At 52.1% G+C, this 15,567-nt stretch overlaps 1 protein-coding gene across 1 annotated transcript in view; it reads right to left on the reverse strand.

Annotated features, from left to right (window-relative positions):
- LOC137142969 (P-selectin-like) overlaps positions 1-14,292 on the reverse strand; it is a 47,543-nt gene extending 33,251 nt beyond the window's left edge. Inside the window, exons 1-4 of the mRNA XM_067532522.1 lie at positions 14,205-14,292; positions 5,220-5,609; positions 3,652-3,759; positions 2,703-2,876 (exon numbers count right to left, since the gene is read on the reverse strand). Of these exons, the coding sequence (XP_067388623.1) occupies positions 2,703-2,876; positions 3,652-3,759; positions 5,220-5,609; positions 14,205-14,292 (760 nt within the window). The remainder of the gene's footprint in view (positions 1-2,702; positions 2,877-3,651; positions 3,760-5,219; positions 5,610-14,204) is intronic.
- Between the last annotated feature and the right edge of the window lie 1,275 nt (positions 14,293-15,567).

Consider the following 15,567-nt stretch of genomic DNA (forward strand, 5'->3'; position numbering starts at 1 on the left):
GCCCCCTGCAGCTGGAGTTGGCTCTCCCCCTGGGGCCCTGTGCCAGAGGAACAGTCATCTCCTGGCCTGGCCCAGGGCCGGAGGAGCTCGGTCTCCCTGCCCTGGCGGTGCCAGAGGAGTTCTGTGCCGCTGCCGATTGGGGGAGCCCATGCCACTGCACAGGTGGGACCACTAATGGAAGCCTGTGTCCAGTTAGAATAATAGAATCATAGATTAGGGTTAGAAGGGACCTCAGGAGGTCATATACTCCAACCTCCTGCTCAAAGCAGGACTAACCTCAACTAAATCATCCCAGCCAGGGCTTTGTCAAGCCACACCTTAAAAACCTCTAAGGATGGAGATTCCACCACCTCCCTCGGTAACCCATTCCAGTGCTTCACCACCCTCCTAGGGAAAAACTTTTTCCTAATATCCAACCTAGACCTCCCACACTGCAATTTGAGACCATTGCTCCTTGTTCCGTCATCTGCCACCACTGAGAACAGCCTAGCTCCATCCTCCTTGGAATCCCCTTTCAGGTAGTTAAAGGCTGCTATCATATTCCCCCTAGTTCTTCTCTTCTGCAGACTAAACAAGCCCAGTTTTCTCAGCATCTCCTCATAAGTCATGTGCTCCAGCCCCCTAATAATTTTTGTTGCCCTCCGCTGGACTCTCCAATCTGTCCACATCCTTTTTGTAGTGGGGGGCCCAAAACTGGACGCAATACTCCAAATGTGGCCTCACCAGTTCCAAATAGAGGGGAATAATAACTTCCCTTGATCTGCTGGCAATGCTCCTACTAATGCAGCCCAATATGCTGTTAGCCTTCTTGGCAACCAGGGCACACTGATGACTCACATCCAGCTTCTTGTCAGCTGTAACCCCCAGGTCCTTTTCCACAGAACTGTTGCCTAGCCCATCAGTCCCCAGTCTGTAACAGTGCCTGGGATTCTTCTGTCCTAAGTGTGTCCTTGTTGAACCTCATCAGATTTCTTTTGGCCCAATCCTCCAATTTGTCTAGGTCACTCTGTATCCTGTCCCTGCTCTCCAGGGTATTTACCACTCCCCGCATCGTAGTGTCATCTGCAGACTTGCAATCCACCCCATTCTCCAGATCATTAATGAAGATGTTGAACAAAACCAGCCCCAGGACCGACCCCTAGGGCACTCCGCTTGTTACCGGCTGCCAACTAGACATTGAGCCGTTGATCACTATCCATTGAGCCCAATGATCTAGCCAGCCTTCTATCCACCTTATAGTCCATTTGTCCAACCCATACTTGTTTTACTTGCTGATAAAAATATTGTGGGAGACCGTATCAAAAGCTTTGCTAAAGTTAAGCTATATCACCTTGATGTATCACCAGTTCTGGGCACACACTTTTAAAAAGGCTCTGCAAAATTGGAAAAGGTTCAGAAAAAAAGTTATGAGAATGATTTGAGGTCCAGGAAACCTGCCTTCTAGTGAGAAGTAAAAAGATCTATTTTTATCTATTTATCGTATCAGGAGAAGGTTGAGGCAACTTGATTAATAATGTCTGACCTCCTGTGTAGCACTCCAAGTGAGGGAGAATCAACCACACTGCTGGTAAGTGGTTCCCATGGTTAATTACTCATGCTGGCTTCCACCCCTTAGATCATATGATACCTTTGTCTGCCGGCAAAGGAGCTGGCTATTCCATAGATAGCCACGGGCAGAAGCTTGAGCTGCTCCGGGGCCAGGAAGATAGGCTAAGGAGTCTTGTCCTCTACAGCACATGAACTGCTACTGGGGAAGCTGAAAACCCCAACCGACCCCAAATATGGCGATCAGCTAAACCCAGAGCACGTGGGCAAGACTCACCAGCCAGACACCCAGAAAGAATTCTCTTCTTACTTGTAACCTAAGCACATTTCATAAGGAAACAACGACACAAGAAACACAGGACTCTGCGAGGCCCTTCCTCCAGAATCATCATGCAGTGCAGGATTGAGCACTGATGGCAAGATGTACTGAGCAGTGCAGTATCCTCCAAGTAAAATGGTGGCACAGAACCTAGGCTGATACCTGATGGGGCATGGTCCTGCAATGCCTCCAGCTCGGGGATGAGCATGGTGGGCTAGCCGGGTCCCACAATCTCTAAACCCTGTGTCTTCATGCGTGTGGAGTTTGCCTAACATGGTATACGGCCACAAAAAGTGGGTTTCTCTGCTACATCACCAGAGTGCAAAATCCCCCTCCAATGGCCAATCCATGCGTCCTGCCCTGCAACATCAGCATGAGACTCTTGGATGCGCTGCCGCAGTTTAATGGCTGTGGCATGGGACGACCCTGGCCCAGCCTGCTGTCCCTGTAATTGCTGTGGAGCTTCCCAAGTTGAACACATCAAGCCAATTACATTCAGCTGGAGCTCAACTACATTTTACAGTTAAAAAAAAATAAACCAAAACAACCCCACGTGGAAGGATGGGGAAACCAGCCTGGGAGGATGGTTGCACAAAACACGCAGAGCTGGTAAACAGCACCGATAACACGGGGATGGGTGTGGTATAAACCCCAGAGAGATAGAAAGATTAGAGAGGGCTCCCGGCCAACACAAGCAGCTAACAGCACACGAGAAGCAAAAGGTATTAAATACTGAGGCTGGGGCTGTGTAAAGGGGTGAAGCCCACTCCCCATACGGGCTCTGAGAATTCCCCTGTAAATCAATGCGAGGGCGGCAGGAGCAGCTGCCGGCACCCACCTGCACACTCTGGAGCCGATGCCGTCCAGTTCCCTGACGCCAAGCACTGCAGTGTGTCCAGTCCATGCAGTTCAAACCCCTCCTTGCACTGGAACTTGCATGTAGAGTTGTAGCTAAATTCCCCCAGGGGGTGGCTGCAGGTAGGCCCAGGGTCCAGGCTTTGGCACTTCACAACTACAAGGACATACAACATGAATGGCCTGGGGGGGTGCTGTTTCAAGCACACCTGCCTGCTGCTCCCTCAAACCACTGGGTCTCAGGCTCTCTGGAGCACGGCCCACCCAAGCCCCTCGGCTTGTGAGCCTGGGCTCCTGCTGGAGCCGCAACATCCACACAACTATTTTTAACCTGCCAGCTCGAGCCTCCTCGCATGAGTCTGTGCCGGGCTGCGAGACTCACTCCAGTGACAGCCCTGTTGGGCTGAGCTCCTCCAGGCAAGAAGAGCAAATGCTTTCTCTGAGTACTACAGAGCGTGCTGAGCGGCCTGTCTACAGAAGCGGCGTCGGGCAGCCGGGCAGAAGCCGATGCCCCCACACCCTGAGCATGGGACATGCTGCAGGCTCAGCCTCGCAGGAGTCCCAGCCCCCCAGTTGAGGCCTGGGCACCCCACTCAGCTCCTAAGAGAGACAGCGACTGTCTGTGCTGCTTGGGCTGAGCGGCTCCAGGCTGAAAGCAGGATGGGGGCAGCCTGACCCCTAAGGGAGGCAAGCTGCTCTAGCCTTCACTGCCTGGGGTGGAAGTGTCCTTTGGCTGCCCTCTGGCTGTGCGAATGTCCCTTTTCGGTGCATCTAGGAGCAGCATCGATGGATGCCCAGGCCATCGCCCCTAGGTCTCCATGGGAGTGCTCAGGGGGGGGGAGGGGGACGACCCTCCAGAAAGTACATGCAGTGACGTAGCAGGCCCTGCAATAGGGCTTCCTCCTCTAGTGTCCCTGTCTGGCTGCCCTCACCATCTTCACACTCAGGCCCGTAGAACCCAGGGTAGCAATCACAGGTGTAGTTCCCGATGGTCTCCACGCACTCGCCGTGCTGGTTGCAGGAGGAATACTGGCAAGATGCTGCAGAGATACAACTGGGTTAGGATCCACCCTCAGGGCTCCTTAGAGACAAACCATAACCACCCCGCTACCGGGACCCTGCGCCCAATCCCTGCTGCATTTCTTCACTGCGGGATTGCTTCAGAGCCCGTTAAAGTAATCAAAAGACTCTCCTGGCTTCCAAAAGCTTTGGCTCAGGCCCTACAAGAGCCCTTGGGGCACGCAGAACATCCAGGGCACCCAAAGTTTGCCCAGCTTGGTGGCATCTGCATCTTGCCAGTAACTTTGGTGCAGCAGCTGCTTTGCCCAGATTGTCACATTGTTCTCGGACCCAGTGGTGCTGCCTGTGACAGCCCTGACCTCGGAGGGCAGGCTGCCTTCTGGACTGAGATGTAGCATTGCATGCTGGGCCTGCAGGGGACACACCTGTGCATTGATCAGCGGCCAGCGTGCACTACATTTGGCTGGCAGGCTGCACTTCGACCTCCCTGCCTCCCCCTGCACTGATTGCACTCAGCAGCGGGGAGTAACCCTTTAGCAAGGAGACCCCACTGCATCCCCCCAACGACTCGGAGCAGGCGCTCCTGGCGCCGCGCGACTGGCATGTCAATTTACAATGGGCCTTTGTGATGAGAAGAAGGTAGGGCTCAAAGCGAGGCTCATTCAGAGTACAGGTCCAGCTCCCGTCTGCATAGCCTGTTTGTGGTGAGAACTTTGATGGGCAGGATTTTAACTCCCCAACCAAAGGAACCAGCAGTGAGGCACAGGCTTTGCACACAGCAGCTAACATGCAAAGGGGATGCAGGCTTGTGATGCTGACCATGGGGCAATAAAATCACTTTAATACTTAACACCAGCTAGCACTAACCGGGTCCTTGGTAGCTGTCTCCATAGAGAGGCCAGGGACTCAGTGGGTCATGGAGACCGACTGACCCTGTAGATCCGGGTTGAGGCACTCTAGCTGGGTGGGGTGGGTTAAGTTCCTCTGCCCAGACGGTACCGCTTTATAACAGGGTGCCTGGCCTGAGGCCAGCCAACCCTAGTTACTAGGTAGGCACAGCAGAGCCGGGGTCGTCTGATTCCCCTGGAGGAGTCAGGAAGCTGCAGAGAAGGGGGTTGCTCAGGGAGAGACAAGCCGAGGTGGAGACTGCCGAATTGCTGCAGACAGGCAGCAGGAGGCTGCTGCAGGAGACCCGTGAGCAGGGGCAGGGTTTGGGCTTGGACGGAAGCCAGAGCCAAAGGGCTGAAGAAGGCTGAGGGCCGGAAGAGCAGATGCCATGGAGGTAAGGGGGGGGCGAGAGTAGCTTGTGGAGAGAGCTCAGACGCCGAGGGGGCATGGGCGGTGGCCGGCCTATTGATGCTCTTCTATGGACAATTAGGGACTTAATTCTCCAGACCTGTTGATCTAGCAGCTCGCCCCAGCCCTGACATATTAAACAGACACGCTTACACAGAGCAGAGCAGGGCGGAGCGGGGGTTACCTTGGTAACACAGTGCCCTCTTTTTCTTTTGGCAGGGCTCATCGTTCCATTTCCCATCCTCGCGGCCCCTCTGTATGTATATCTCCACACAGTCTTGGTTCTTCCCTCGGTTGTTGGGTTCCCGACGAGCCCAGTTCTCAGCCTCCTTTGTCAGAGCCTTCTTGGTGCCGACCCAGGTCCAGACGTTGTTTATCCTCCGTATCCCAATCCAATAGTAGGATTTATGGCGGGGTAAGACATCGTTGAGATAAGCAATTTCCTTCTGGTTCTGGATCGCTACGAGATCAGTGTAGAACGACTGGCAAAAGTTTCTGGCCAGTTCCCATGAATAATCAGATTTTTCACCATAATGGTAGGTCCAGGCTCCCACTTCCCTCTGAGTCACAAGCACTGTTGGAAATTGTAAAAACAGGCAAACTTGGGATTAGAATGTGTTATGGTCAGTGAGAGGACTCCAGGTTGGATATCAGTGTGTGACACCGGACTACATCTTATATCACACACAAAAGCACTGCATGAAAAGAACATTATTTAGGATGCCAAGTCCAGCACTCAAATGTCAAGAAACGCTGCAATTAAGGTTGCCTGTGCAACCTGAGTTCAGCTCCCTCATGCGTACGCACGACGATATGGTCTTTAATGACAAGATAACATACTATTTTTCCATATGTCCCCTGCCTCACTCAGTGCACAGGATGAATGCTGCTCGCTGAATGAGCAGCTATTCAATGTGTGGCCCCCAGGCCTTATTTACTGCACGCAATTCAAACCCTGCTTTGAAGGCAGAATTATTCATCTTCCCAAGGGCTTTTCTATTGCACTCATCACTACAGTGTCTGAGTGCTTCACAAATGTGAATGAATTTATACTCACAACCCCCTTGGAAACAGATGGGACCTGAGGCAGAGAGACACTGGTCCTCAAAGGTATTTCAGTGCCTAACTGCAATAGATTTTATTGCAAGTTAGTGCCTAAATATCTTCAAGGGTCTGGGCCAGAGAGATTAAGGCCCAAAGTAATTTCGGGTCCCCCATTTGAGACACCTAGGACCGGATTTTCTGGAGTATTTGGCATTGTAAAGCACTTTCTATGTTCAGAGCACTGCTCCCATTCACATGAATTGCAACTGTGAGTGCTTAGCACTTCTGCAAATTAGACACTAGGGTCTCAATTTGAGCACCCAGAAAGTGAGGAACATTTTGTGGCTTTTCGTGGGAAGAGTTTGGTTTAAGTGACTTGCCCAGCATCACACAGGAACTCTGGGGCAGAGGCAGGGAGAGAATCCACTTCTCCAGGGCAGCAGTCAACCGCCTTAAATCTGAGACCATCCTTTCTCTTCCCGCAACCCCCTGCCTCATTCATTACACACCTTCCAACTTCTGTAACAAATGAGGCAGGGCTACTACAGACAACAGCTTTTTTTCAATGTACAACCTGGATTTATTCCCTAGTGTAGGTCTATCCTCTGCACTCAATGAGGCAGAGGTTCTGGAATCTCCTAACATTCGAGTTCTTGACTTTGCAACCTTAGCTGTGTACTTTTAAAGTAGGATTTTGTTTGTGTGTCTGTAATTTCCTATGTTTTTTTGAAAAGCAAATGAAAAAAAAACTCCAGAAGATCCATCACATGGGATTGTATTGACACCAACAAGGACCAGCAGCTGGGTTTGAATCCTGACACCCAGTGCATGGACCTTTGCACTTGAGCTAACAGAAGAACCAACAGCAGCAGCAGATTGTCATCCTCTATCTGGGTCAGCGCTAGAGGGACATGAGACACACATTCTGCCGGTGGGTTTCACAAACATTTGCTGATGGCAGAGATTGCGGGTTCCATTCCAGGCCCTAGAGGGAAGTAAGTGCCAGTGGGCACAGACCCTTCTGCCTCAGCCTCCTGAGCATGGCCTCTTCTGCTTGTCCCTTACAACCTCTGCCTGTCCCAGTCCTGTCGCTTCCCCACCCCTGGGTCCTCATCTCAGGCCTCGTCTCATCGCCTAGCAAGTCCTTGTCTCACCTCTCTGGAGTCCCCACCCCACCCCAGGCATCCCCCCACATCCAGTCCCACTCTCCTTTCCTGGCCATTCTCAGTCCCACCCCACCCTCCAAGCTCCTTGTCCCCAGTCTCCTTGCCCAGCCAATCCCAGTTCCTCCCATCCTAGTTCTTTGCCCAATCTGCCTTTCTCCCCATGTCTGGCCTCCAGTAATAGAATACTAGAAGATGAGGACCTCAGGAGTTATCTAGTCAAACCCCCGGCATCTAGTCCAACCCCCAGCTCAAAGCAGGACTAACCCCAGCTAACCCATCCCAGCCAGGGCTTTGTCAAGCCACAGCTTAAAAACCTCTAAGGATGGAGATTATACCACCTCTCTAGGTAACCCATTCCAGTGCTTCACCACCCTCCTAGGGAAAAAGTTTTTCCTAATATCCAACCTAGACCTCCCACACTGCAACTTGAGACCATTGCTCCTTGTTCTGTCATCTGCCACCACTGAGAACAGCCTAGCTCCATCCTCCCTGGAATCCCCTTCTGGTAGTTAAAGGCTGCTATCAAATCCCCCCTCATTCTTCTCTTTTGCAGACTGAACAAGCCTAGTTCCCTCAGCCTCTCCTCATAAGTCTTGTGTTCCAGCCCCCTAATAATTTTTGTTGCCCTTCGCTGGACTCTCTCCAACTTGTCCACATCCTTTTTGTAGTGGGGGGCCCAAAACCGGACACAATACTCCAAATGCGGCCTCACCAGTGCCGAATAGAGGGGAACAATCACTTCCTCTATCTGCTGGCAATGCTCCTACTAATGCAGCCCAATATGCCATTAGCCTTCTTGGCAACCAGGACATTCTGCTGACTTATATTCAGCTTCTTATTTGCTGTAACCCCCAGGTCCTTTTCTGCAGAACGGCTGCCTAGCCCATCGGTCCCCAGTCTGTAGCTGTGCATGAGACTCTGCTGTCCTAAGTGCAGGACTCTGCACTTGTCCTTGTTGATTTCCAGTCACCCCCACTGCAGCTACAATTGATGTCATTACTGGCTGAGAGGACCAGTCTCCCTCCCTGGGTTTGTCATCCAGTCTCAGCGTATAGCTCTCCGGCCTCCTTGTCCCCATCTCCCCTGGATCCCAGTCCCCGTCTCCTTGCCCAGACAAATGCAGTCTCTCCCTTACCCCATTCCCAATCCTATGTTTTCTCTCCTGCATGCAAACCTCCAGTCCCAGTCTTCCCCCGTGCCCATTTTCCCAGGTTACATGCTCTGCCATCCCCACCCACCGCAGGTCTGGCTCTTGCCCTGACCTTTGCCTTCAAATCAGGCAGCTTCCTACTCCAGAGCGCTGCCAGGGCACAACAGGGGGACATTGAGAGCCCAAGGAAGACAAGCTCCCTTCTCTCATTTCCAGTGCCTGGCTCATCCCAGAGCTGCAATTACATGGAATGTCCTGCTCAGCTCCAGACTGGAGCATGGATGGAATCCTCAGGGAAGGCAGCTGCTAAAATCAAAATCTCTACTGAGCGTGTACAAATGGCAGTTTTTCAAAGGCTTATAATTTGGCCAGATTTGGGCAGATTTTCACAGGGCTGGCAAAAGGCATCTCCCAGACACGAACACCTACTCCCTGCTGAATTTAAATTTCCCACTCCAAAGTATGGGGGTGCAAGAGCTTTTCAAAGAAAAGGTCACCAGGTATTTTGAACATTAACAAAACGACCTATTTTTCTGTAGCCTTGTTCTTGCCAATGGCTGAACTGTTTTGGTTGAAATTTTCCAAACAGGTCAGCTTGGGGCAGACACCCGCGTGAAAAAATGTCAATCCAAATGGTGAAAGCCTGGCAAAGTTATAAGCAACTGAAAATAGGGTCTTATACTGGGAAGTGCTGGCAGCCTGAATGATTGGCAGTACTACCAGCCTGCCTATAAGAGACCAGTCCAGTTCTAATGACCAATATGTGTTATTCTTTCACGCTGAGAGTCACTACCTAAATATCAGAGTTTAGTGAAATAAGACATACAGCGATTGAAAACTGGTAAAAGATGAACAGCAAAAATTAAAATGGCTTTACCCTTCAATTTCTGGTCTGAATGTTTCTGCTCGGCAGAGGCTAATAACAGTTAACGAAGTAACCAACTCCTTTTCCCCCTTCTATGAGATCCTTTGGTGCTTTGTGGTTCAGAATGAGACATCATACTTGACAGATGTCTGCTTGTGATCCACAGATGGATTCCATGCTGATGTCATTGGAAAAACGTATGCTGGAATACCTTCAGTGCACCAGGAAGACCCAAAAGGATTTCATACAGGGGGCACTTTTTTTTAAGAACGTTCATTAAAACTTATTTCCTTACGATAAAAGTGCTCAAGGCCCTCATTTGACAGGTACAGAAATATGGGATTTTATCCAGGAGGTGTGGCCTCCCTCGGAGATTGACAACGAGGGAGAGCCAAACCTGGAACCCGGGAGTATACCACCTGACCAGAAGCAGATAGGCGGGGCTAGGCCTATAAAAGCCAGGCCTGCCTGCTCAGTCAGAGCCCAGCGGCTGAGGGAGGACGCCTCTCCCTTGGTGCCTGAGCATAGGGCCGCCTCCGACTGGTACACGGAAGAGAGGTGCCAGAGCTACCCATGGCGTGGGGCCTGGAGGACCTACCCAAGCTGCCAATACCTGGTGAGCCAGAAGGGACCCACAGACCCTGGGACCTAGAGGAACTGCCCTCCGCAGATGACCTCGAACAGTTCCCAGACCTGCTGTCAAGCGATGAGGAACCGAGGTACGGCTCAGAAGACCAGGTACTCTAGGGAGAGGGTGGGAGGAAGTAGCCCAGGGGAGCCAACTACGGTCTGGATGGGCTTGCATTCCCTCGGAGTCAGCGTGTTTTGGCTGGAGCCCTGCTGACCCAGTGACCGGACACCCCATCTCTGACAGGGCCCTGGGCTGGGGCGCAGTGGAGATGGGTGGGCCTGCATCCCTTTCCCCCCTTCCTACCCCGACCTAGGGGTGCATGCTCGTTGAGAGCCAGAGCCTGTCCCTTGCTGCCTGCCACGCCCTGTCGAAGGGCCAGGTGTGGGCTAGCTACTCACCCTGCTGAGGGCTAAAGACTGCTGCCCTTCTGCCCTGCCCCACCCTGCTGAAGGGCCAGGGCCTCGGACCATTTCCTCATGCCTCTGGGGTTAGAGACTGTGTTTCCCCACTTGCCAGCCTGCCCTGCCAGAGGGCTAGGCCTGAGACTGTTCCCTTGCCCTGCTGAGGGCTGAAGGCAGTTTCCCACTGCCTGCCCATCCCTGCTGAGGGCCGGACCATAGACTTTTTGCTCGCCCAGTGAGGGCTAGAGACTAGTGACCCGAAGGAGCGACCTGAAACCAAGGCTCGCCCTACTAAGAGCCGGAGGCAGCCCCTTTATCTTGGACTCCCCGCAGGGCGTAGGCGCCAGGAGCTGTGGCCTGCCTCAGAGATTGACAATGAGGGAGAGCCACCAGTGCCACCCCCAACAGGAGATCCTTTACAGGGATCAACCCAATTTTAATTTTTCCTTTGTAATTTTACATTTGAGGCCAGCAACAAAGTGTGGATGCAGGGGCAGATTTCAGCATTCTCAGAAGTTGCAGGTGTTTGGATCTGGGGGTTTGATCAGGTACTTCTCTGGTTTAGCAGATAATCTAAGACAGAAGACATTTCTGGAGAGCATTGTAAAACAGAGTTTTGTAAAGAAGCTGGCACAGCTGGTAATGCTTACAGATCAGGAAAAGATAAAGATGAACTGCACATCAAGGTTGAAACTAGCCACAGAGCTGAAGATGACGTAGTTGAAACAGTGTCTATATTATTTCTCATCATTACTTGATGCAATCAAGGGCTTTTAGCTACAAAACAACCACCATATTGCAGTGACTCTACAGTGATGAAAAGCTATCTGAAAAGAGCCTTGAAGTCAGATCTTTTTCCAAACAGTGCAGCTTTCAGCTCAGTCGTGTTCATTTCTGAGAACATATCATATTCTTTATCTGTAAAGCACAGGTCAAATCTCTGGCACCATAGATTTAATATAACCTCAGGATTTTCCCCTCAGAGCTAACGCTCAACAAAAATTGAGCAAAAATTCCAATATTTCAACAATTTTGTTTAATCTGTATTTTCCTTTAACAAAACATTTTGTTGGAAACCTACCAACTAGCTGGCTCCACTTCTAGTGTCACCTCACGCGGCATAAAGATTTTCCAGAAACCACTGGCACTTTTGGCATCCATTTAGATGAGCCAAAATGAGCCAGATTTCTGGTTAAAGTTGTGTAAGAATCCATGGGAGTGCTAACAAGACGGATTGGGGTATTTGCGCCAGAGCCAATGCCAGAACCCTTTTTGAGTTGAAGACTTGGTAAGCTGTTCCCGCCTGTTGTTTTACATGCTGTGCTTGAGGCGTTCTGCACATCTGCCGGTGATGGCTCTGAAAGTGGCAATGCCAAAGCATCACCACACTCAGCACTGTTCTTGTGGGGTTTCTGGCCTGACTGTACAAAGAAGGACTCAAAATCTCACACGAGAACTCCTCCCTGGAGATTCACACCACAGCATTGCTGACACGGGATGCCCTGAGGATTCAGTTTGGGATCTGGAACGCCAGCTGTTTATCTGATAAAAATCTTCTCACCCTTGGAGGTCTCCCTAGCCCCCCAAATTCTGCCTGTCACTCCCATTGTTCCTGATGGGTATTACACCCATGTTAGGAGGGAGGCAACTCAAATGCTTTACAATAAAGACGAACCCAGAATCCAAACTCCTCCCCACTCCCTTTCTCTATAATGGGGTGACCCAGAGCCCAAGACTCCAATTTCCCTGGAGCACTGGGGTGCAGGATAGCTGACCCCCATTCTGCAGCTGAGCCCCACATTTATTTGGGGGCTCACAATGGGCTCAGATAAGCAGCCAGCAATGTAACACACTCATCCTTATTTGAGCCCCTTGGAAATAATGTAGTGGGGTTTCCCTTGGGGCACATCTTCCCTGAGCCCTGCTCATGACATGGCAGCACTGGAGCTGATCTCAAACCTGGCAGTGCAAGACTGAACAGTTATTAAAAACATTTTTAGATCTGCCGAATGGCCTGGAGCCAGGGTAGCCTTGTGCAGAGGGTCGGGCAGTTGTTCCCCAGGTGCTATGCTCATGCTGAGATTGGAACAGACATCAAAGACTCTTCAGTCCAAACGATGCCAAGCCAGTAGACAGAAGGTGAAAGCAATACCCAGCACAGAACAGCCTGCACCAAGAAAGTTGCCAGTCACAATGTTCTTGTCTTCTTTCTTGCTGGTTAGATACCAGCCTTTGCGCCCTGGGCCAGCTGGAAATCAGCTCAGTTCCATTACAGCCAATGCAGCTGGCCCCAGATGTCTACACAGTACATCCGTCTTTCAAGAGCATGTACCACATTTCACAGCTAATCTCATGGGAAATGCCACTAGGAGAGCTGTGGGCTGAGCTCAAACCTCCGATTCCTGGGTGCAGTTCCGTCAACGGGGAGCGCGATTGTGTACCTGAGAGCAGAGCTGAACGAGGGAGGAGTAGAGAGAGATGCCTTGAGGGGGATGTGACCGTCCAGCCTTCCAAGTATAGGCTGCCTAGGTATGGAGCAATTATCTTGTACCTGAACTGGGTCCTGGGTGCTAGCCTGAGATGGCATGACTAGAGGGGCTACTTGGAAGGAGACAATTGTACATAGTCACAGTGTCGGTTGGGATTTCTCAGAGGTGCTGTGAGGAATGTGGGGATTTTTTGTACAATTCTTATCAGCCTGGGTTATGTCCCCACTTTGTATTGTTACCCAGTGGGCGGAAATGGAGCCAGCAGCTTTAGCAAGAACTGGCTGGAATCTACACACAGGAATGGGAGACCCGGCAAGGATAATGGAAGAGCCAAGGACTGGGCCATTATTCCTTAACATCCTCCAACCCAGTCTGTGGGGAAGCTGAGTGAAAAGGCCATATTGGAAGACAAAGGGGTAAGGCAGCAAGTGGCTGTCTGTTTAGGTGGCTGCATTGAGTAGACAGGCTCCGACAGACAGGATCAGAGAGAGTGAAGAAGGACCCCGGAGAATCAGGGCATGGCAAAGCCCTTGGTCCTACCGGTATGGACTCTGAAGCTTGGCTGTTCCATGCTGATCTAAGGACTCACTGATGCTGGATTCCGGGGAATAATCAAAGCTACCTTGTTTTGAAAAAGCTGCCCTGGGTCCATGCAAAGAATCTGCTGGGCACACTGCTCTGTAGGAGGGGGGCAGCCTCTCTCACGGGTCTGATCTCGGTTGGATTCACTGCAGAAAGCCACTGCGAGAAACAAGGCAGCCTGAAAGCCCAGTCCTGGAGTGACAGAGCCCCGTGGCCTGCCCTTGGAAGTCTGGCACACTAAAAGGGTCACTCCCAGGGGCAGGCATAGCTCAGACCCTGTAATCCACAACAGGTGCCAACCCCTGCACCCTGTCTGCCTCGACACTTGCTCTGCAGGTGGGGCCAGTGCTGGAAATGGGCTCCAGACACTCCCAATGAGGCATGGTTCCCAAAGGGATCAGCACGCAGCACGCCCAGGGAGGTGCTGCCAGGAGGAGAGGGCTGGCTTGGACCCATGCCTCTCCAGAGGAGTTCATCACCATTAGCCGGCCCCTGGCCTGGCTGGGGAATTGTGAGCTGCCCACACAGGCCCAAGTGAAGGCCTCTCCACTGTAACGTGTGGAAACACCTGGCTCCCTCAGCCTCGTGGGCTGTGTTCCCCAGGTAATTGTTGGGGACTGCTTACTGCTTTCTGGAATTCAGGAGGGGCCAAAAGCCGAGAGAAGGGAGTAGGAGGGATAGGATTTAGGTCCCTAAATAAGCACCCCAGGTGGGAATTCTGGCCCAAATGAAGTCAATGTGCTTCTCAGTGAAATGTACCCAGTGGACTACAGTCCCAGGACTACCTTTCTCCCCTGGCAAGGTCAGCATCAGGCCATCAGAGCGCTGCAGGAAGGCTTACCCCAGCTTATGGCAGCAAAGCACAGTAGTCCGGCGGCACTCCAGACGCGCCCCCACTCCCTTGGACTAGAGCAGAGTCCTACGGCCATGCCCTGGGGGGGGTCAGAAAAACATATCCATTAAATCCCTCCATACTGCACAGCAGACAGGTACAGGCACATTCAACACACTGAGCGGAAACAGCCACTGGTGAGACACACCTGGCTGACACAGACACGGTCACTGATTAGTTTATATTTACAACGCAGATAAAATGCAGATTCGCAAAGGGCGAGAGTTGCCAGCCTCCACAGGGAAGAATTTTAGGCAGTTGATTCAATTTAGCAACATCACTGCCACAACCAACATACTGGAGAATGTGACTATGGCCTGTGAGATGCTGTTGGTCATACAGTGTCATGAGTTCAGCTCAAAGGATGGAGGCAGCTTTTGTCAGTAAATCAGATAAGCAGCTGAGCAGGTGTAACCCTTACATTAGACTTAGAAAAAGTGGTAACCACCCAGGGGTCTAAACGAGAAATACTGCAAGCTATGCCAGCATTTCTGCCTCACCTCCCCTGCCCAGATGTCTACACATCTGTGTTTAGGCTCTTGCATGAGTCCGCGATGCAAGCCAGAGTCTGCAGAGCCGGGCTGTGAGACCCACTGCAGTGGGGTTTAACATGCAGTGTAGACATACCCTCTGGCATCTTACTAACAGAGGCTGAGCCCAGCCCTGCCCAGAGATCTGGGGCAAGGAGGGGTGTGTGCTGACTTCAGCTGAGCTAGGAGGGTGATGCAGCTGCTCCTCTAGTCTGGGTCTCAGCTTCCCAGGGGGTAGCTGGCAGGTTGGCTCCCCTGGGGGCTGTGCCTGGCAGCTCAGGACTGGGCAGTGGAGGGGGGGGGCTCCCCTGGCAGCTCAGGGCTGGGCAGGATTGGGGAGCAGTAGGGGGCCCCCTTGGCAGGGGCGGAAAGGGATCTGCTGGCTTGTGCGGTGGAAGCTGGGTGGTCCTCATTTCAGTAAATACTGGACGGGAGAGAACCCACCCTCCCTGCCATCTGGAAAGTCCCTCTGCAGGGTCCATGGGGCACTGTCAGGGCAGCATCCATGTTGCCAATGCAGGGTCCTGCTCTGGGGGTCCCTGTTCCTGGCACTGCCCCCCACACCCCTGTCCAGCGTGTGTGGGGTGGAAGGCGAGGGCTGTCACTAAGGAGTCAGCTTTTAGTGCTCCTTTGTGAGCAGCTGCTGTGCCTGCCCATTCCTTCCTGAACACTGCCCAGGAAGCCAGCCACATCCCCAGGTAGAAGAAGGTGCTAGACGTACCATGTCCAGAGCCGACCTGCAAGCCTCCACTCTCTTCTCCGATCCAGGGACTGAGCAAGAG

The sequence above is a fragment of the Emydura macquarii genome, unplaced genomic scaffold, assembly GCF_026122565.2.
Source record: "Emydura macquarii macquarii isolate MOO-44397 ecotype Brisbane River unplaced genomic scaffold, CSIRO-AGI_Emac_v2 contig_3287, whole genome shotgun sequence".
Lineage (NCBI taxonomy): Eukaryota > Metazoa > Chordata > Testudines > Chelidae > Emydura > Emydura macquarii.